General features: G+C 51.6%; 1 protein-coding gene across 10 annotated transcripts in view; it reads left to right on the forward strand.

Annotated features, from left to right (window-relative positions):
• The window catches only part of SIK3 (SIK family kinase 3), an 83,933-nt gene that overhangs the window by 55,956 nt on the left and 6,749 nt on the right, over positions 1 to 21,228 (forward strand). For 5 of the 10 annotated variants that reach the window (XM_054803303.1, XM_054803305.1, XM_054803310.1 and 2 more), the window contains 17 exons: positions 3,783 to 3,907; positions 4,641 to 4,764; positions 5,743 to 5,861; positions 6,236 to 6,346; positions 6,521 to 6,664; positions 7,238 to 7,318; positions 7,431 to 7,540; positions 8,381 to 8,534; positions 8,999 to 9,154; positions 9,750 to 9,820; positions 13,422 to 13,565; positions 16,739 to 16,889; positions 17,588 to 17,713; positions 18,023 to 18,108; positions 18,787 to 18,896; positions 19,385 to 19,742; positions 20,061 to 20,929. In XM_054803303.1, the coding sequence (XP_054659278.1) occupies positions 3,783 to 3,907; positions 4,641 to 4,764; positions 5,743 to 5,861; positions 6,236 to 6,346; positions 6,521 to 6,664; positions 7,238 to 7,318; positions 7,431 to 7,540; positions 8,381 to 8,534; positions 8,999 to 9,154; positions 9,750 to 9,820; positions 13,422 to 13,565; positions 16,739 to 16,889; positions 17,588 to 17,713; positions 18,023 to 18,108; positions 18,787 to 18,896; positions 19,385 to 19,742; positions 20,061 to 20,929 (3,039 nt within the window). The remainder of the gene's footprint in view (positions 1 to 3,782; positions 3,908 to 4,640; positions 4,765 to 5,742; positions 5,862 to 6,235; positions 6,347 to 6,520; positions 6,665 to 7,237; positions 7,319 to 7,430; positions 7,541 to 8,380; positions 8,535 to 8,998; positions 9,155 to 9,749; positions 9,821 to 13,421; positions 13,566 to 16,738; positions 16,890 to 17,587; positions 17,714 to 18,022; positions 18,109 to 18,786; positions 18,897 to 19,384; positions 19,743 to 20,060; positions 20,930 to 21,228) is intronic. The other 5 variants (XM_054803304.1, XM_054803306.1, XM_054803308.1 and 2 more) reach the window with 3 other exon arrangements.

Genomic DNA, 21,228 nt, shown 5'->3' on the forward strand with positions numbered 1-21,228 from the left:
ACAACTTGACACCAGTTCTTCCATTGTTTCAAGAGCAAAAAAAGAAGCGATAGCAACTGATCTTTCACACCAGACCTCCCAGAATAAATACTACAGAAATGTACAAAGCCCTGCTATGCAGGGTGGAAGATCAGCTAAACTCACCCTGCCAAACCCGTTGGCAGTGTCTAACTCAAACCTCTTCAATAACGCATTTAATATTCAGCTGATGGAAGCTGCTGATGGAAGCTACTGATGTATCTCGAGTGTCTTCTGAAGGGACTACAGCTTTGCGGTGGTTCTGACAGCCATATGCACAGCCTTTGACATGCATTTCAGCAGCTTCTGGAGTTTTTCAGACCTTTCAGATTCTCAGCAGTGCAGCTTTTCTAGCGCATTGCTGCTGACCCCCATTTGCAGCTTTGCAGCCCTTCCTCGGCATCGGTTCAGCGCCTGACGCTTTGTGAGGTAGCGCAGCAGTCTGGCAGTGGGTTAGTGCTGCTCTTCTCACTCTGTGGTGACTACAAGTGGGCTTTTCGGGTTTGGGGGTTTGGGATTGATTGCAACTATAGTTTTTCTGTAAACAGTAAGATACAAACGCTGTTACCCTAGCTCTCATTTTTCCCATGGATGCTTTTTCTCCGATGTACCCTCTGAAAGTCTGAGTCAGTAGCTTCTGGCACTACGTTTGCTTGTGCTCCCAGTCAGAGAGTTCAGCCAGGAGCTGAGACTATTGCTAAATACCCGGGCCTTCCTGGGGTACGGTTTCAGAGAGGAATCCGATCTAGGCATTGCTTTGCATCCATTTGCAGGAGCCTGCTGGCTCTTTCACCTTCTGAGGATAAAAGTCCCTGTGGTGCAGATACTCGAACCAGCTCCTTGAAGCTCTGCTCTGTGGAAACGTGAGGGGCAGGGCCTGTTTGGGTTTTCTGTAGTGCATAGATGTTTGTAAATATTTTCCTTATTCTCCCTTTATCACATTGTGACTTTTACCTTGCTCTTTTCCCTCTGTATCTGTTTGTGGAACGAGACCTGGTTGCTCCCTGGGGATTTGGATTTGTACATCTCCTTGGACTGGGGTGACTTCTCATAGTTTTTAAGAAAGTTTATTTAAGTTGTAGTTTGGGGTTTTTGTTTGGTTTTTTAGATTTTGTTTTGTTATTTGTTGCTTTGTGGTTTTCAAGTCCTCCCCCTTACCTTTTTAGGGGGCTTTAAAAAAGCCTGCTGTTTTCACCAGGCCTGACCTCAGTTCCTGCAGCACAGGTGGGTGCTGGAAGCTGTTGCCAGCCTTTGAGCAGTGCGTCGTCTAAGACGGAGGCATCTGGCTCCAGCTCCCCGCAGAGACGAGCAGCGTGACTCACCCGGAGCCCAGAAAGTGCTGGGTAGAGCAGGGAACGCCTTGTCCCTCTGTCCCGTGCAGAGCTGGAGCTGGCGCTGGGCTGCATGGGGCACTATTTGCCGCTTTGAAAAGACGGCTGGTTCCCAAAGCCCACCTGAGTACACACGAGGACAAATAAAAGTAACTACACCAGAATAATTTGCTCAAAATCTGTGAAGTACCAAAATTCCAGCCTGTTCCTGCACAGTTGGAAAGAGTTTACATCTGAACTTGACTACAGATGCTTTGTTGTTAGGATATGGAAATACGTTTAGAGCTGTGGTTTGTCGCTTGCTCTGGTAGTCATAATTCAGGCACTTGTTACACATCCCACTCTAAACGTGAGGCACAACAGCTCTGAAGCTCACAGAGATGGAAAAGAATTGTGCTGCTGTGTACTATTTCCCTGAAATAGTCCTCCGAAGGCTGGCTGCTCTTGTGTCTTGGAAGTTTAGATGACTTCATTTCCAACAGTAAAACCCCAAAGGGTGTTTAAGTGCCTTGTTTTGATACTGTGATGCTTTTAAAAAACACTTACCACCTCTGCGCTCCGTTCCGAGGTTGGGTTTGAGCAGTGTTGTCTGTACTCCGGGTATTTCTGCAGGAGCACGCCACGCTAGGTATTCTTCACAAGCGTAAACCATCTCTGCATTGCAAATTTTGCCCCTGCAAAGGGATGGGATGTACCCTTCTGGAGCTGAGCTAGCAGGAGCTGTTGGAAGGAGGCGAGGAGAGTCACCTGAAATCAGGTCATGGAAAATCCCATAAGAAAAGCGGTGAGCGGGAGCACAGACTCACCAGTTAGTGCCTTGTCTGTGGAGCGTTCTGCGCCTCCTGCACAGAGGTGTCAGCCGTCGCTGGCCTCGCTGGTGGCTGCTCTTGGAAGTCGGTGTGAAACTCTGGGTGCTGGTGTAAGGAGGCTTAAAGACAACTGATTCCCTTTCAGCAGGGTAGTCTTGAATGTGTTAGGGCAAACCTGTATTTTCATGCGATTCAGGAAAACAAACCTTTCTTGATGGCTGAAGAATGCATGCCAAAAGTTCTTACCTTCTGAAGCACATATGAAAGACTGTAAGGAGAAATAAGCATATGAAAACGAAGGTGAATTTTCAAGATGAATGCGTAATTATTTCAAGAAACAGGAAAAGAACTATTGTGCTTTGGCATCTCAGATATTCTTTATCATTTGTATACACGTATTAAAACAGGCACTTTCAGCGAAATTCTCCTTGCACAGCACTGGGCTCCTGCGTTTCACTGCCAGGTAGGCAGTCAGCTGTGCTTTATCCCCAATGTGCCGCAGCTCTGACCAGTGACAGAGTCAAAATGAATCTTAAGCTCTTTATCAAAGACTTGTCCTTTCTGCAGCTGCACTGTATCTTTTGGCCACGATGCTTTTTGCTTTAATCGGTTAAAATTTGCAAACTGTGAGTATTTCTCAGTTTTTCTCAGTATTTCGCTGTGTGAGAGAGGCCGCGTGTTTTGCTTTTATTCAATCGAGGCGAAAAAGAAAGAAATTATTAGCAAAGAGTCTGTCTCTTTGTAAGAAAAAGCTTGCTTCTCTTGACTCCAGACTTTGGTTCCTTTCTTCTCTCCAGCACGAGTCCCAGCTGTGTGCCAGGGGGTGGCAGGTTAATTAGCAGCGAATGCCATTGGTGCCTGCTAAGCTGATGGTTGACTGCTTTTAAGGTTAAGACCTCTCTTTTAATTTCTCTTTCAGGATTTTTTTTATTATTTGCTGTTGGTGGATAATTTGACTTGGTTTGTAGAGCTGCCTGCCATAACCAGCTCACATAGTACTTTCTGGAAAATCAAAATTTTCTGTTCTTTTTCTGTTTGCATTCCATCCTTGCTGGCAGCTGCCCTGGCCCTAAGGAAGTTGTGAAACTTGACAGGGGAGAAGCTGAAGGTTGCAACTTAATACGCAGGATTTACGTGGGATTTCTTGAATCCAAGGTGGAAGCCTCATTCCAAACCATCCGCCTGACTTGCAGCAGCCCTAGTTGATCTGATTGATGGTGTAATGACTCCAGCATGGAAATGGCATGGATGGAAAGTGAAGAGCAGGCTTTTAGAAAGTTCGGCTACGTGAAAGCCGTGCGGTTATAGTATGTGAAGCAGGCCTAAGTCGTGGTATTTTGCAGCAGGTTGTTTACACGGGTGTGCTTTACACTGTTTGCTGCTGTTAACACTTGATCTTTTTCTCTTGGTACGGAGAGAAGTTGCACGCTGTCCGGGTGGTTTCAGTGTTGCTCTTGCTCCTCTTGCCTCTTTTGCGCGCTCGTTTCTCCCATGTCTGTGTGTCGGTTATCCATTACACGATTGTACCTGACTTTACCAGACTCGGCAAGTTACTTGCGTACCATTTGTTCAGGATGGTTGGAGGGGATCGTGGTCCTCTAATCGCTTCTCTTTGTTCTTTCAGATTTTGGGTTCAGTAACATCTTCACACCTGGTCAACTGCTGAAAACCTGGTGTGGGAGTCCTCCCTATGCTGCTCCAGAGCTCTTTGAAGGAAAGGAATACGATGGGCCAAAGGTTGACATTTGGGTATGCGATGAACCTCAGTCTGTCTTACTTTGATCTAATTTTTGCTCCATTTGTTTGGCTTTGCTTCCTGAATACTTAGCACACGTCTTGGAGAAAAGCTCCCGATATGGCAAAAAATGGTTTTCGAAGAAATGCTTATAAAGTTTTATTCTGGCTACTGACATGTTTTCTTTACTGGGAGGCACGTGCCAAAAATATTAGTTGCCCAGACATGCATTTTCATTTAGTTTCCCAAAAATACAGTTTACTTCGGTGCTATTGAATGGCAGAGTACTTACTGCAGTAGGGCTTGCATCTGGCAGAGCTGAGAGGAAGTTTTCAAGTTTTGTTCTGCGAGGTTTTTGTGGAGAGCAGGTTAGTGCGGAGCCTTGGAACAGTCTCCTCTGCGGCGCTAGCTGTGCCATGCTGAGAAGCCTGCTTTGCCCTGCAGCCCTGCCTTTCCGCGCTGGCTCGGTCGGTGGCCTGCTGCCTTGCCTCTCCTCCTCGCGGGGCTCCCCAAGCTCTGCCAGCCAAGCCCAATGAGTGGAAGGGGTTCTGAGGCTCCAAAGAAAGCCTAAATTAGGCTCGAAGGAGGAATTAAGCTGGCCTGGGGCTGAGATGTCAATGAGGTCCGCTCCCATGGGATTTGCTTTTTCTTTATTTTATTCTATTGAAACAACATTTACTGCAATTAACTGCAGTCTCCCAGTCTCTCCCTCTAACGTTGCTGATGCGACCTTTGTTTTGGATGCAGAGTCTCGGCGTGGTGCTGTACGTGCTGGTCTGCGGCGCTCTGCCCTTCGATGGGAGCACGCTGCAGAACCTGCGGGCGAGGGTGCTCAGCGGGAAATTTCGCATTCCATTTTTCATGTCCACAGGTAAGGGGTGCACGCACTGTGGCGCTGGGCAGGCTTACAGATTCTCTGGAGCACTGAAATTATCGTATACCGGTTGATTTATATACCAGTGAAGCTTATCCACTGGATGGTGGCTTGTAGTGTAAGCTAAATCTGAATCTGGAATTTAGAAACCAAAGTACTCTTATTTAAAATCTTAGCTTTCATGTATATAACTGTACAAACTATAGCAAAATGTTGTCAAAGATACTCTCTTTCTAAATTTTGGGAGATGCGAAAGTTAAAAATGGAAGAGCAATTTAGGAGCGTGGAGGCGCTCTCTATACCTGTTTTAGACCAGAAGCTTTTTGCAGCATTGTGGCACGTAAATTTCGAGCAGTAGCCACATTAGAGATGAATCTCTGTCCCGTTTCTGCAAAACTGCTTCAGAATGCTTTAGTAATGAATCTTGTTTTTTTGAAAAGTGTGATTCATTCTCAGATAAAAGCACCTTCACTTAAGAACGAGTCATAGGTAGGTATGCTGAGGGAGAGCCTCAGCAGTCCCCCACGGTGACAGCACGCACGTGACACGATGGAGGAATCATTCACAGCGAGCTGCTGCCGAGTGGGGAACATTCAGAGGCTACTTTGCCCTTCAACCCCCAAAAGCCTGTCGTGTCCCTGGGCAGTGGCGGCAGGGCGGGGAGGGACAGGGTGACAGCGTGCCACCTAGGGGCTATGGCAAACAGCACAGGGGCCCGCTGGCCGGGGTGGCTGGCTTCCTTCCTTCCTTCCTAGCATGGGGAAATGAAATATCTGCGGCCATGTGTCATGTCGGGGACTGAGTGGGTGCGAAGGGCAGAAGGAGAAGCAGTATTTTTTGCTACATATGACTTTCTACAGAGAAGTGCATTGCATGGAAATTAAAAAAGGGCTTTGGCCCTCACAGCGCGAGGCTGCCTGCTCCAGAAGCAGTGTCCCTCCCTGCGGGTCACCCAGCCCCTCTCTTCCGTTGCAGAATGTGAACATCTGATCCGCCACATGCTGGTCTTGGACCCGAGCAAGCGGCTCTCCATGGAGCAGATCTGCAAACACAAGTGGATGAAGCTTGGGGAGGCTGATGCGGAGTTTGACAGGGTGAGCAGCAGAAGCGAGCCACTGGGCAAGTGGGGTCTGCTCAGCACCTGCCAGGCTGCAAACAGGCTCTGGGCACGTAGCGCTGCAATGTTCGTTTCGGCTGGTTGAGAACTCTCATACCGAGTGCTGCTGTTCTGCTTTCTGTGTCTCCTGGTCTTGCTTTCCCTGTCGCTCCTCATCCACATATATTTTTGTATCTTCCCCCCTGGCGCTGACAGCCTAAGGTGCTAGGTTTTGAAATGGTGTGCCATCAGCCTTCAAAGCTCGTGCCAGCTTGCAGCCGGAGCCTGGCACACAGGTTCTTCGGAGCGCTGTGACTCATCGGCGTGCCTTTGGGAATGTCAGCGCTGAAGCCTGTGTCTGTGCTCTTACAGCTGATAGCAGAGTGTCAGCACCTGAAGACCGAGAGGCAGATGGAGCCGCTGAACGAGGATGTGTTGCTGGCAATGGCAGACATGGGGCTTGACAAGGAGCGCACAATTCAGGTAGGAGACCGCAGCTGGCAGTTGCGTCCTGCCTGTTCCCGCTGCAGATCGAACAGCTGTGGTTGTTGCTCATCACCTCTGGTAACTGAGCAACCTCAGCACCGTATGGAGTATTTTGTTGGGTTTTTTTCTTGACAAAAAGAATTGACCCCTTCTTCCTTTTTCCTCTTTTAGTCGTTACGAGCCGATGCCTATGATCACTACAGTGCAATCTACAGCCTGCTCTGCGACCGTCTGAAGAGAAACAAGAATCTGCGCATCGCAGCATCTCCAAGTATACCACGGACCATGACCTTCCCCACCTCCGCTAACATCCAGGTAGATCCTGCTTGCGTAGTGTTCCTCCAGTCCTGGGGGGCCAGCCGGTCCCTTACCTGCTAAACTCCCACTTGCTCGTGGATGTCTTCATCCTGGCAGGACCGTCAGAATGTTCCTCGTCTGAGAATTCCCCGTGTATTTAGGGTGCCATAATCCTGAGAGTAGGAACAGTTTGTTCTTTGGCTGTGGGCTCAATGAATACCCTTCAGATAGTCTTGCGTTAGCTTGGTGACAGAGGAGAAGGCAAGGTGGGGGTTGCTGATTGGGAGCTAGAATTTACAGACTGAGACTGCTGCGCCATGCTTCTTCCTCAGTTTGTGCTGCTGTCCAAGAAATGAGTGCTTGCTTTGAGAGGCCGGGTCATACGGGAAGCAGCAGAGATGCTGGCCCTGTGTGAACAGAAGGGATGGGGGGAAATCAGGCAAACCGTTGAGAATTAAGAATAAACGAATCTTCACTGGCTTCAGGGTAGCCTCCCTGTTCCCAAGTGCTCATGTCTGTGCACTAGTGTTAATCCATCAGTGTTTGTAAGAGATGTTAGCTTCATGTCTTCTGATTTTGATCTCTGCTCAGCAGACAGAACAGACAGGCAATACCTTGAGCATCAACGTGCCACAAGTCCAGCTCATCAACCCTGAAAACCAAATTGTGGAGGTGAGGTACACCCCTTGATGACCCCTACAAGTTCTTTTCCTGAGCTCGCATCGAAGCCTTTTGCTTGATCCTCATGTTGTATTTCAACATCTCCACTGTTTTGCCTGCCCAGACTGACGGAACAATGAACTTGGACAGTGATGAAGGGGAAGAGCCATCACCTGAAGCTCTGGTCCGTTACCTCTCCATGAGAAGGCACACGGTTGGAGTTGCTGACCCACGGTTAGTACTGGACGCTAACTCCCTGATGGAGGGTTAAGGGAACCTGAAGATTTACTACTAGCACATGATTCTGGTCCTTCTGACATGCAAATTTGTGTGCTGCATTGGCAGATGGGAGGCTAGTGCCCAAAGGGGGACTTCTAGGCTCTCTGGTATGTAAGAGTATATACCACAGAGTATACAAGAGTATACCTTCTGGTCTGGCAGTGGTCTCCAGTTCCCGTGCTGGCAGACACACCTCACAGCATGCCTCTCGGTCCCCGGTCTCTGCTTTGCTCTAGCCAGGCCGGGTGGCGATGAGCACGTGTATCTGTATCGTGGCTAGTACCAAACCTCTGGTTTCCCATTCCTGCCACGAGTGACTTGGAGTTATTTCTGTAAACTTGGGTTTTGCTAGATGGAGAAAGAAATTCAAGGTGTCTCTTAAGCAAAAGCGTTCCTTTAAATGTCCTAGTACCGTTGCACAACTGGGTTAGTTTTGCAGCTGAGGATGAGATGTTTTCCTTCTTTTCATGATTAGCTCTGTGTAAGCAATGGTGGTGTTCACTGGTGTGCAAGCCAGTTTCTCACCTGAGCTGCACTGCTGTTGTGTCCTAGGTGAAGTTTTTGTGATAAATGCGATTGAGGTTAGTGCAAAGAGCTAGTTCTGGCAAATCTCAACCTGGAGGGGGAAAGGGGACAAATATGAAGCCAAGCCACAAAGAGTGGCTTGGTTGCTCTCTGACCATTTTCCCGAGCAATGAGAAGCCTTTTTGTGAAGGGAAGCAGAACACACTGGGCCCATGGGTGCTTCTCTTCCCATCATTGCCAATTCATCTGCCTACAAATGTGATTGCACAGGACGGAAGTCATGGAAGATCTGCAGAAGCTCCTGCCTGGCTTCCCCCGTGTCACTCCTCAGGCTCCGTTCCTGCAGGTGACCCCGAACGTGAACTTCATGCACAACGTGCTGCCTAGGCAGAACCTGCAGCCCACGGGTCAGCTGGAGTACAAGGTACTGCCTGATGCACGTGTTCCCCACCGTGTAGGTGCGTGTGTGCGCTCACGCGTGCTCTATTTGCCAGTTCCTTGGACTCCGTAAGCTCCAGTATTTCCCCTCTTGCTGTCTGTCTCTTTAGGTGTGAGTCTAGTTGGTTACTTAAAAAGCTGGAGGATGAAATAACACTGCGATGTGAAATGAATTACTGGGCTGGGGGGAAATAGGACTGCGCTGCCTGGCTTTGGAGCTGCAGGTTGCAGCCTGCCTGGTGACTAAAGCAGAGTGCAGGGAAATAGAGTTAAACACTACTTTTCCGCTGACGCTGCTCCTCTCTGCCCCACATCAGCTCTGAGATGTGGGTGCCACTCCATCTCTCCTGAAGCCCAGAAGGCTTGTCTCCTCTCGTGCCGAGGTCTGGGTTTGTGATGTCGGGGTAGGATCCGGTACGGGGTTGGTAACGGCACTTGTGTGCTTCCCAGGAGCAGTCCCTGCTGCAGCCCCCCACGCTGCAGCTGCTGAATGGCATGGGCCCTCTGGGCCGGAGGGCGTCGGACGGGGGAGCTAACATCCAGTTACACGCACAGCAACTGCTCAAACGTCCTCGAGGTCCATCTCCGCTCGTCACTATGACGCCAGTAAGTAGTGAAAGGAAAGAAGACAATCGATGGCACACTTATAAATATATTCTCCTGCAGGCAGAGGTGACTGCCTCCAGGTTGTGGTGGACAGAGCAGGAGGCTCAGTCTGTAGCACTCTGGAAGCACTGCGGGGAGCGTGTCTGCGTGCCTCCAAAGGTTCCCCGGCTCTGGAGCGGCGGGTGCTCTCTCCCCTTGTGGGAGAGTTGCTGTGCTCTCCTGTAGCCAGCAGCTGAGATGGTATTCCTCTCCAGAATTGACAAAGTGTTTGTGAGCTTTTTGTAACGGCTGCTTTTCTTCTCCTTTGATCTGATAGAGAAAACAAAAATATCCATCTTGGGCATTAATGCACATTCTTTCTTCCTCAGCGCATCTGTATCGATGATTTTTCCTGGTAGCAGCAAGCTTGTGGAGGCCGTTTTGATTGGGGAAGCAATGTTGGAAGGGGGTCTTGGCCAAGTGTCCTTGGTGCTGTGGCATAGCTGACACAAATCCTTGTGAAAGCTTGTTTGGGAAGGTCGGGTGTGCGCTGTGCGGCTGGGACCGTGCCGGCCCCTTCCTGGAACCCACAGCTTCTCTTCTCTTCTCTCTACAGGCTGTCCCAGCTGTCACCCCCGTGGATGAGGAGAGCTCCGATGGGGAGCCAGATCAGGAAGCTGTGCAGAGGTAACTCCCAGTCCCTTAACATTTGCCCCTAGTACCTCCAAGAGGCTCACCCTGTGGTGTTCACAGCTGAATTAAAACACAGCAGCTTCATCGCAGGCAACAATGTTGATTACAGCAAAGGCTCAGCATTTCTCGTGTTCTTGTGGGCGTTGATTACTGTAGGCAATTACTCCTCTGACACTACTAGGTGCTTACAAAGCTGGATTCCCTCTGAAATGGTTAGCTAATTGAGCAGTAGGTTCTCCAGAAACTCCGAAACTGCTAAATTCCTTTGCTTAGTGTGCACCAGCATGCAATCCACACTAACCTGCGAAATGAGTGCTAAGTGATTCACCCCTCCCTGCTGAGTGAGGAGGTAGGAAGATCTCATCTGTGGCCTTGGGTGTCAATGCAGCTTTTGTATCAAGACATGCAGTAAACATCCAACTCTGATGCCTTAAACAAAGTGAGCTTGCTGGAAATGCGGGTACCTCTAGCTTCTAATTTAGCAGTAGGCCTTAAAATAGTCTGCTCCAGTAAGGAAAGGATTATTAGGTGTTCAGGCTGGAAACTTCTGTTCTCTTTGCTCCAAACACATATGAGGAAGTGGGTAGAAGATGCTCGTACCTTCTCCATGAAAACACTAACCGTGTCCTTGCTAACATTTCCTTAGTAGCTTTTGCATAGTATCCTCTCTGCTAACCGTCTAACATGTAGTGGGTGTGGGTATGGAGTGCTCCTGCTTCTTACCTCAAACTGGACAAGGTTTTGGGATTCCCCCCCAGTTTGTACAGACCAGCGCCTGGAGTAAAGCAGCGCTTCCTCAGGGGCTGTGCTCAGGAGCAGGATTTGGACCGGGGGCTGGTTGCAGGCAGGGAGATGCTGGGGCAGGTGGAGGTCGTACTCCATCCAGAGCCTTTGCCAGCTCTTTTCCCTTCAGTGCTCCAGAGCGAAGGGGGGATTTGAACGGTGGGTGTGTGCGCTGACAGATTGTGCAGAGTGTGCGCTGAGACTCCTTTTGCCTACCTGAGCTTAGAAGAAAGTCACAGCTGGTGTGCGTGAAAACTCGCTTCCAGCCCTACCTCAGAGTTGACGCAGAGCACACCTTGTATCTTCTGCGTGGCCTTATGCTCCAGCTCTTCACCACCCCCATCTTCACCCTCACTCTCACAGTATTTTCCAGCTTCACGAGCTGCTGCTCGTCCACCGAGCCACAATACTGGGAAGGGACACGCTTGTGAGCCGTCCCAGTGCAAGGCAGCGCAGTGAAGGAGATGAGGCTAAGGCGTAGCGTGCACTTCTGGGCACCGTAGGCTGTGTTCAACCCCTGTTAAGCTGCTGCATCCTAACAGTGCCGCTGCCTTCCCTCGCAGGCTCTACACACAGCTGTGCTGCCTAGCTAGCTACTGAAAGTTGTAATTTAGGGCCTGTAATGTCCACGGACCACACTTCAGGTGGTAGACAGTCTTCCTGACTGTGCGAATCAATCAGGTAAATCTGATTCCTGGCAAGGGCATGCCTGGACATCTTACCTGGGCGGATTTTCACCTCTCCTATTCTAAAACCTAAAGTTTCAGTTGAGTCTTTTAAGTCAAAGCATTGGCTCAGCTGGAAAGATTTTGAAACCCCCATGCAGTATTTTGTAGGTTGCGAGCCGCTGAGGTGCTCGGATCCCACCGAAAGGCAAATCTTTTCAGACCCGTAGGTCACTTTGCTGCTCTTGCCAGTGCTGCCCTTAGTCCCTTTGTACCACATGTTCTTCTTCCACCAGATGGCCCAGAAAGAGCCCTGTCCAGGTTGTGTGTTAACTCGCTCTCCACCCCCTTATGTTGCAACATGTCAGCAGTCATCAGAGGAGAAGGGTAAATAGTGTTAACATCAGGGACAGATGCAAATATTTAGCTTCTCAGAACACTGCTCCAAAGGCTCTGTATGCAGCCACCAACGAGCAGTTTTTGCCCTCCTTAATCTGACCTTGAAAACAGAGCGCAGTCTTTTCTCTGCTCCAGGGAACAGTCACATCTCCTTTGAGCTTTGGGAAACTTTCTTCCACCCAAAACGCTGTTATAGCTCATGATTGGATTGTTCCCTGGAGGTCTGAAATAAAATGATCTTTGCAAACCACAGCTGTAAAGCTCTTTGGGAAACTTTCCCCGTCTGCATCAAATGATTCTTAAACAGCTAATGGCACTGACTTTGGCAAGTTACCACAACGCTAAGCGCTCTTCATTCTCTTAACTTGCTGTCTTCTGCTTAAGTGGCTTCAGTAGCAAGCAAAGAGAGCCTGGGTTTGGAGAAGGCAACAACTTTATTGCTTGCTGCTCTTCTCTGCTTCACCAGTTGCAGGGAACCTTAGCAGGGGACGAGAGCGAGGGCGAGAATTCCCCGTAGTACCCCGGTGTCCCTGGCCAAGTGATCTTTGTCACAGTTAGCACCGCTGCCTCTTGCTGCCAGTTCACAAGAGCTGAAATAGTTGTGTTGGTAAGCGGGCTTTAATCCCACCTGGCCTTGAGCGGGTAAAGTGCGAGCCCTCGCACTCGTCCCAAGCCAGGGTGTCCCAGGCAGGTGCTTCACTTGTTCTGTCTTCTGGCTCCGTGCCCCCAGCTGCTCTGAGCATCACCGCAACCGGTAACCAGCAGTTCAGGGCAGCCTGGCCCTTTGTCACATCCTTGCCAAAGCAGAGGCTCCTAGCTGTGCCCTGCGCGCTCCCCCAGTCTTTAGAGAGGTTGCGAAGGAGCTGCAATTTCTTAGTTTGGTGCAGAGGGTGCTTTGGCTTAAGCTGCTGCCCACAGGCTCTGGTGTAAGAGGCAAGCCCAGCCTGAGCACTGGTGGCTCCAGAGGAAGGGACCCTCTCGCTGGCTTTTCCTGCAAGGCTGGGTGATTTCCCACTCCCCGGAGAGCGGAGCAGGGACTAGATGGCGCACTCGGGCCGGGCACCAGCCTTCCTCAGCCGAGCGTCCTTCCTCATGCTCCTCAGGCAGCCAGAGGCTCTACCCACCTGTAATCTCTGGTGGAGTGGCCCTTGTGCCCACTTCCCCTGCTGTGACGAGCTGGTGGCTGCTTGTGGCTAGCCCTGGGGTGTCCCAGGGTAGCTCTGGAGCTCAGAGGCCATCCCACAAATGTGTGGCTGAGCGGCAGCTCCGCTCCGCACGCGTTCTCCGGCCAGCTCTTGCTAGGGTTATCTGTGACTCGTCTCTTGGCTCCATGCATGCAGCAGACTTTCCCAGAGCTCGGTGGGGCCTTGGGAGAGGGAGGCAGACCTGCACTAGTGGAGCGAATCCACATGGAGGGCAGGTGGCCACCTGGGTATTCCCAAAGGGATATACCAGCGTTCCCCTTGAGATGAAATGTGTCTTTCCTGCTGGGAAGAGCAAATGGCTAGTCTTCCCTTCTGAGGCTGGCAGTAGCACATGAGCAGCTAAAACTATGCTTGTCCCCTAAGCATTGAAGACCCAGTGACGTGATGGGCATGGGCAGCGTGTCCGTGGCGTGCTTCTCCCTGGTTGGTTCTGAGTGCTGGAGCGAGCATCCTTCCTTCCTGTTTACTCTGGATTATCTAACGCTCCCTTTTTTTGGAGTACTCCCATCAGTCTCTTATAAAATGTGCTCCTGCTTGTTGCAGATACTTGGCAAATAGGTCAAAAAGGCACACTCTGGCAATGACCAACCCTACAGCTGAAATCCCTCCAGACTTGCAGAGGCAGCTAGGACAGCAGTCCTTCCGACCCCGGGCTTGGGCTCCACACCTGGTACCCGATCAGCACCGGTGAGTAATGGCACCGGCCGTTCGGGCAGCTTTGCGCCAGGAAACCTGCTCAGATGTCATTTGGAATGGAGCACTGAGGACATCCCGCTTGGCAGGGAGGGGTGAGGAGGAGGAACAGGCACAGAGAGCGGACCCACGGAGCAGAGGGTGTCTGCCCGTGCTGGGGACACTGGACTTCTGCGCTGGCGCAGGCTCCGTGCCTGCAGATGCAGGCAGTGGCAGGGGCAGGAATTGGCTGGCCCTTCCCCTCCGGCCCCGGTTTTGTGGCTGGAGGTGATTTGCCAGAACGGCTGCCATCACATAAGGGTTGGGAATAAGCTATGCGCTTCAGAGGAGAGGTTTTCTCTCTTGTAATGGTAGGTGTAAAGCTAGCGGTAGAGAGCAGATTTCCTACAGAGCGTTTTTTGGAGGCAGATGCAGGCAAAAGACTGCACCAAGAGTCACCTACGCCAGAGCTTAAAAACCTCACTGTTCTGCACCAGAGTTGTGTGTTTTGACTGCACAGTCTCTTTGCAAAGCTCCTCAAGAGTCATTTCACTTCTGATCTGAACCTCTGATGGGAATGATGTGGGGAAAGGAAGCCAAGGGTGGGAAGAAAAAAAATCACGATGTCTGGGGAAGAGGGAACCTCTGCAGATTGGATGTGAACCCACTCAAAATGCGTGGGTGGGGCACTCCTGGTGGAGAGAGGTGTTAATTTGTCACAGAGTCCTTGGCACAGCAGCAAGCCGGAGACGCTGATGCCACAGAGGGAGCTTAAAAACTGGCGCTCTGAACCTCTCGGCACTGAGAGTGCAAGCCAGCTGTGAACTGCAGTTTTCTGCCTGTTGGTCTCTGCTGTTGAGAAAGCAGTCGCCTACCAGGCTGGATTGGTGCTGGTGTTCAGTCATTCAGCCAGCTCACGCTGGCAAGCTTGACAAAGCGCTTTTTATTGTAGCCAGATACCTGCTGAGCTGAGCACTGATGTAATCAGCAGAGACAGGTGAACTCTGAGCAGACTGAGGCAGTGCTAGTGCCACGCTGGAACTCCGGAAAGCCAAGATAAGCACCTCAATACCCTGAAGTTACTCCCTCACAGAGGTGCTTTGGGGGTGGGAAGAGCAGGAGGGGAAAGATTTCTAGGGTCACAGCTTGATAGGAAGAGGAGTGCAGCTTGCAAAACAACCAGAATGTGCTGCGTTCTGCTTTAAGGATTGCTTCAAAATGTAAAGGTAAGCTGAGTCCCTCACACACTGCAGGAATTGATTTTTTTTTTCTTTTTAACAAGGCTGTTAAAACACAACCTGTAAACACGGTGGTGTCACCTCTGCCTCCTGGCTTCAGAGTCCTGAGGCTGTTCTGTTGCATCACAAACAGGGTGGTATCTGCTAATTCCACCCTTGGTGTCATAACACGCTATGAGCCTGCCTCATGTTTTACCTGTGAAATCACAGAAACTTCATCTGACCATGGCCTAAACAGATTGCCCCGTGTTGTGTCCAAGGTGCATACGGCCCCGAAACCGTTAGCAGTCTTGTGTCATCGCATAGGCAGACCTCACTTTTTGTGTGGCAGGTGGGGTTTATTGTAGCACTTAAGATGTTTTAAGCCACCTTCTTATGTGGCGTCTGGTTTTGGTCATGATAACTTAGTATGTGAAAACAGAATTGAAGTACGAGGGATGTACAAGGCGATACTGTTGTTTTGCCTTGGCCGGATGGGTTTGGGAACCTCAGCGTAATTTTATCTGTAGCTTCTGCTTTTCATCAGTGCAACAGGGGATCAAACGGATCAGGATAACGGGTGGGATGGCATCAAAAGGCAGGGGCACAGCTCTGTCCTTGGAAGACAGTTGTATGTAATCTATAGAAACTGAAGTACGTCCCGCTAAGGCAAGCCAAGTGATGAGAACTGAACCCAGCGTGCTGGAAACGGTCCAGCGTCAGTCACCTTCTGATAAGGGGCAGCTTCTCCGGGAAAAATAGTTTCACTTCTTGGAACAGGCTTGGGTGGAGCGCCATACACTCAGAGTAGCCACGGCAGCCACTTGCCTGTGGTAACGCGGTTCATGACCACGCCAGCGTGCAGGCAGATGGGCTCCTGCTGGGCTTAGCGCCAGGATGTCAGTGCTGTAAAGACCACGTCACCGCGACCTTCTCATAGGCAAAGGTTGCTGTTGGAGCCTGTACCGTTAAGTGTTGTTTGCTGGGTTTTATAGGTTGTGTTTGCACAGAAAGCATTAGGGCAGGCAGAGAAACTTTACGTTATATTTATATAACTGTTTGTTATAAGGCACCTTGTGACACGCGTACAGAAAGTTAGCTTTGTCATGATAACACTGGTTGCGCTTAAGGGCAGGGCAGGAGCTTAGTGCTTGACTTTGATAATGGGGAGCCCCAACTTTGGGAGAAAACAGCTCCTGGAAAAAATCTGGCTCCCTCTGATGGTGAAGAAGAAACCTCATTGTGAAGGGAAAGTGCTTGTAGTGCCTTGAGTGCAGTTGCCTCCATACTGGCTGTGCCTGCTTTTCCAGTGTACTCTTTCTGATTGCCCAGTGCCAAGCATCCAGGCAACTGGGAGGCTCTGCATGTGGAGTGACAGCTTGGTTAATGCACTAGGAAGATTTCCCTCACTGTGCAGAGCTATGGTCCTGCCCTCTTTATTTTTTTTATTTTTTTTTTTAAATTCAGTGCATCTCTAAGCATGGATGCCAGCCCCCTTTCCTCCTGGGAGACTGCAGAACACGTCAGGCTCCTTTCTCCACATGTCCCTCCTGTCTTCTGCAGGCATCAGACGTAGTCAGGGACCCTGGGGAGCTGGAAGGCTCAGGAAGGGGCTAACAGAGCGGTCAGGTTTAGATCTTTAGGATGCTGAGTGGTTTCTGTAAACCTTTTCCCTCTGAGGGATAGATGCATTTGTATGGATGGACAGTGAGTTGCTGCCCATCTGGAATCTGGCTTGTGGCCGAGGAGTCTCCAACCTTGAAAGACATTTATCTGCCCAGGCACCGAGGCTGCTCGGTAATCCCGTTTCCTGTTCACAGTGACGGTGGCACTTTATTTCTTGATCTAAACCGTGATTTATCCCGGGTGAGCGGGCAGGTAGAGCTTGGCACAGCTGGTGTAAATTAAACATCTCTGTGCTGGAGTTTGTTTTTTAGCTGGCCTCACTAACCCGCTTCCCCGTGTGTTCAGTTCTATTTACAAGGACTCAAATACTCTGCACCTCCCCACCGAACGCTTCTCCCCGGTTCGGCGCTTCTCTGATGGTGCTGCCAGCATCCAGGCTTTCAAAGCCCACCTGGAGAAGATGGGCAATAACAGTAGCATCAAACAGCTTCAGCAGGTAAAAGAGAGGGGTGGGGGTCCGCAAAAGAGCCTCTGCGAGGGCTATTTCATTGCCTCAGCCTTGCTGCCTCGGGAAGCAGAAGTTGCAATCTTTACCGCTAATGGCTGAGGACACGCAGCGGCTTTCCAGCCGAGGAGCTCTTTCCAGCCTGCCTGTCTGCAGCAACCCTGCTGAGTGTCCTCTGAATGTACATGCTGTTCGCCTGCAGGCTGGGGGCTTCCCTCCCTCCCTTTTCTGGGGAGCAAGCCACGTGCTGGGCCCACGCATGGGCCACGCTGCATGCCCTCGAGGTCCTGTCGGCACTGTCAGACTGCGGCTGCCGTTCTCCCACGTTTTCTGTGGCAGCAAAGCCTGTGCAGCCAGCGCACACCTTATCAATGGCTTGAGCGGGATTTGGCCCCCGGACAGGACTTTCACCTTGCAGCATGGTAGAAATATGAGATGCTCTTTTCTCCTTGAAGTTACCGTGACTAAAGCTTTATGCTTGCATTTTTAAGGAAACACAATAGCACCAGCTTGGTGTCAGGTGCATCCCTTATCTAAGGCTTGAGTGAGCTGTGTTAGTACCCACCTGATTCTGCCAAATTAAATGGATTAGGCTTTCTTTACTGGCTTTTTCAGGCTGCAGGCAGTGCCTTTTTGCACAGCAACTGTGCCATGAATAAAAAGGTCACTTTGTGGCTATGTCATTACAGGAGTGCGAGCAGCTTCAGAAGATGTATGGTGGGCACATGGATGAGAGGACGCTGGAGAAGACCCAGCAGCAGCACATGTTGTACCAGCAGGAGCAGCACCATCAGATTCTTCATCAGCAGATTCAGGTGCTGGAGCCCAAGCCAGACCCTCTGAAGTCCTAGCTGTGTTTTCCTGCGTTGCCGCGGATAGAACTGCGCGGGTCCCAGTGGGATGGAGGAGGGTGGATTGCTCTGCTTGCTGGAATGAGAAGCAAACCTGAAGGACTTCAGCAGTGATGTTCACACAGCTGCTGCAATAGTCAGAGCTGTGCTCAGGGACTGAGTATTTGGTGAATCAGGATATGTCCTATTTCACCAGTCTGTGTCTTCTAAATTCACTAGTTGAGACGTTATTGATTGCAAACCCTTCTTGTTTTCTTCTGGTACCTGGTTCAGGATTGTATCCGGCCACCCCAGCCATCTCCACCCTTGCAAGCTCCATGTGAAAACCAGCCAGCTCTGCTCACTCACCAGCTTCAGAGGTAAAGAAATTGCTTTAGTAAAGCTCTGGGGAATGGGTTTTACTCTGATTCCAGCCCAGGGATGAGCTAATGCTCTTAGAGGCCAGGGCTGAAAGCTAGAAGGGCATGGCGGTTCCCAGGTGAATGTGCCGGTCCTTTTAGCTGGGTTCTGTCCAAAGGACTTTGAGAAGCAGAGAAACATGATTCAAAGGCAGAATCTGCTTTGAACAGATGCTTGACAGTTCTGCCTTCTGACCGGCTCGAAAATGCGTTACCTTCAGTAGCTGGTGTCTATCATGCTTTCTACTCAGAGCTGCTGCCGGATGCCTCACGCCTTTCTAGGCTAGGCAATTGTCCTCGCCTGCAGCACCCTGACTTATAGATGAGTCAGGCTGAATTACTGGGAAGGAGAAAGGAAGGTTTCTCACCAGCCACAGTGAGTCAGGAGACGAGCCTGCGCTGTTCTTGTGCCTGGGTTTCTGTTGTAGCCACCGGGTTATGCTCACTTACCTGTGTGATTTGGGCAAGGTGGTTCTCGGAAGAGAAGCCAAGCTGTAATGAGCTTGGAATCCCAAACAAGCGCTTTATTTGGTTTATTTAAAAAAAGAGAAATATGGCATTTGGCGTGAGCCCCCACAATTGAAGAGGCATCTTAATGAGGAGCAGGCATGACAAAAAGGTGCTCATTTCCCTGCATAGGTTACGGATTCAGCCATCCAGCCCACCCCCGAACCACCCCAATAACCATCTCTTCAGGCAGCCAAACAGCAGCCCACCTCCCGTGAGCAGCAGTGTGCTCCAGCCCCACGGTAAGCGCTGACAGGTCACCGTATGGTCCTGTCAAAACCCCAGGGAAAAGGATGGGGGGGTGCCAGGGGCTTGGGTTCCCCCCTGCGGCTGAGTCCTCGCGCGGTTTGCCAATGATGTAAAAGATTCTCCATCTGGCAGCAAGGGCTGGTGTTACCGAGAGCTTGCGAGGAGCTGCCAGCTGGAATGCACTGTTGGGTTCCTTGTCATAAGATCCTTATGTATCGCTCCCGGGGGTGGGGAGGAAGGGCTGATATTCTCAGGGTTATGCAAATCACCTGTCAGCTCGGCTTTGTTTCTCTTTCTGTGCAAGGGGCTCTAGCTGCGACCTTTGCATGCTGGCGCAGCATGACGGAGCGGTTGGAGCAGCGCTCCTCGGCACTCGCAGCCTGGGCAGCCCGGAAGAGCGGTAGCTCCCGCGCGGGCCAGATCTCGCTCGCGAGCCTTGCTGCAAGCTGGTGCGAGTGCTGAGGGTCTCTGTTCCTTGTAGGTGCCGCCTCCCAGTCCCAGTTCCAAGGGATGCCGTCCCACAACACAATCTTCCCGCAGTCCGGTAACTGTTCCCCACCCCCAGCCATGGGGCTGACGTGCCTGGGCCTGCAGCAGCAGTCACAGCCCCAGCAGGTCACTATCCAAGTGCAGGAGCCCGGCGACATGGTCAGCAACAACCTCCTGCAAGGGGCCTCTGTGGCCGGGCAGGGCATGCCCTCCCACGCGCGGGGCATGCCCATCAGCCCCGGCGCCAACCAGATCCAGCTACAGCACCGCGCTAACCTGATGGCCTCCCTCACCTACGGCCACAGGCAGCTGTCCAAGCAGCTCAGCGCCGACAGCGCCGAGTCGCACAGGTAAGGCCGCCGGCCGCCCCTGCGCTGCTTGCCCGAGCTGGGAGCAGGGAGGAAGAAGCAGGGGGGCGGACGTCTCAGGCCGAGATGTGGTTTCCTTGCTGGCCCGGGGCTGCCCCACACTGGTTCGGCAGAGCGAGCTGTCTCCCTGCCCCTGGGCAGCGGCTCCTGAGCCAGGGCAGGGCTCTGGGAGGCTGCCGGGCTGCTGTTCCGTGCAGCTTAGGGAGCGGCTCGCTCTGCCTCCTGACTGGAGAAGGCCGCCCTGCGTGCCGAGCCAGAGCTGCTGCAGCACAGTCACTTGTTCTCCTCTCTTCTTTGCAGCCTGAACGTGAACAGGTATCCCGCCACCAACTACGACCAGGTGCACTTACACCCCCACCTGTTCCCAGAGCAGCCTCGCGTTTCCCCCAGCAACTACAGCCCGTCGGGAGGAGTCGGGTTCCCTCCAGCTCAGCAAGCTCTGAAAGTCCCGCAGCTCGACCAGTACCCCACTTTCCCTCAAAACGCACATCAGCAACAGCAGCACTACACTGCATCGGCACTACAGCAAGCACTGTTGTCCCCGACACCTCCCGACTACAGCCGACACCAGCAGGTACCGCACATCCTCCAGGGACTGCTTTCTCCCCGGCACTCGCTCACAGGGCACACGGACATGCGGCTGCCCCAGGCAGAATTTGCACAGCTCATCAAACGGCGGCAGCAGCAGCAGCAAGAATTTCAAGAGTTGTTCAGGCATATGAGTCAAGGGGATGCTGGGAATATGGGCACCAGCGTGGGACAGAACCTCTCGGAGCGCCAGTCGCTGTCTTTGCCTTATCAGAGCGCTGACACGTACCACCCACAGAACAGCCCCCAGCATCTCTTAAAAATCAGGGCGCAAGAATGTATCCAGCAGGTACCCGCGTCAGTGCCGCCGCACGGATACGTACACCAGCCGGCCCTGTTCCATTCGGAGAGCATGGAGGAGGACTGCGCGTGCGAGGGGGCCAGGGACAGCTTTCCAGACAGTAAGAGTTCAAACACATTGACCAAAGGTTGCCACGAGACCCCTCTGCTGGTAAACGCAGGAGGGCACGGGGACCCAGAATCTTTGCTAGGAACTGCTAATCACGCGCAGGAGTTGGGGACGCACCAATACAGACATCAGCCCGCTGCTGGATTCAGTAGGAATAAGGTGCCCAGCAGAGGTAAGGCTTCCTGCCGTGCGCGTGTAGACAAAATGCTCTTCCGTGCTGGCAGCGCGTGCCGCTTGCCTTCCCGCCCGAGGACTCTGCCCAGCACGCCAAGGGTTTCGTGACATAGTTTGCATAGCACGGAATTACCTAGATTCCTCTTGGCTTTTGCGGCCTTAAGTAAATTGCAGGCATAGTCTCTTTAATAAACAGCCTTAAATAAGAAGGGAACCCGACCAGCTGATTTCTCTTTGGAATTTGACCTACTTCTGCGGGCAGGTAAAGATCAGGTCCCCGCACACTGCCATCTTCAC

The sequence above is a fragment of the Grus americana genome, chromosome 24 (genome assembly GCF_028858705.1).
Source record: "Grus americana isolate bGruAme1 chromosome 24, bGruAme1.mat, whole genome shotgun sequence".
NCBI classification, from domain to species: Eukaryota; Metazoa; Chordata; class Aves; order Gruiformes; family Gruidae; genus Grus; species Grus americana.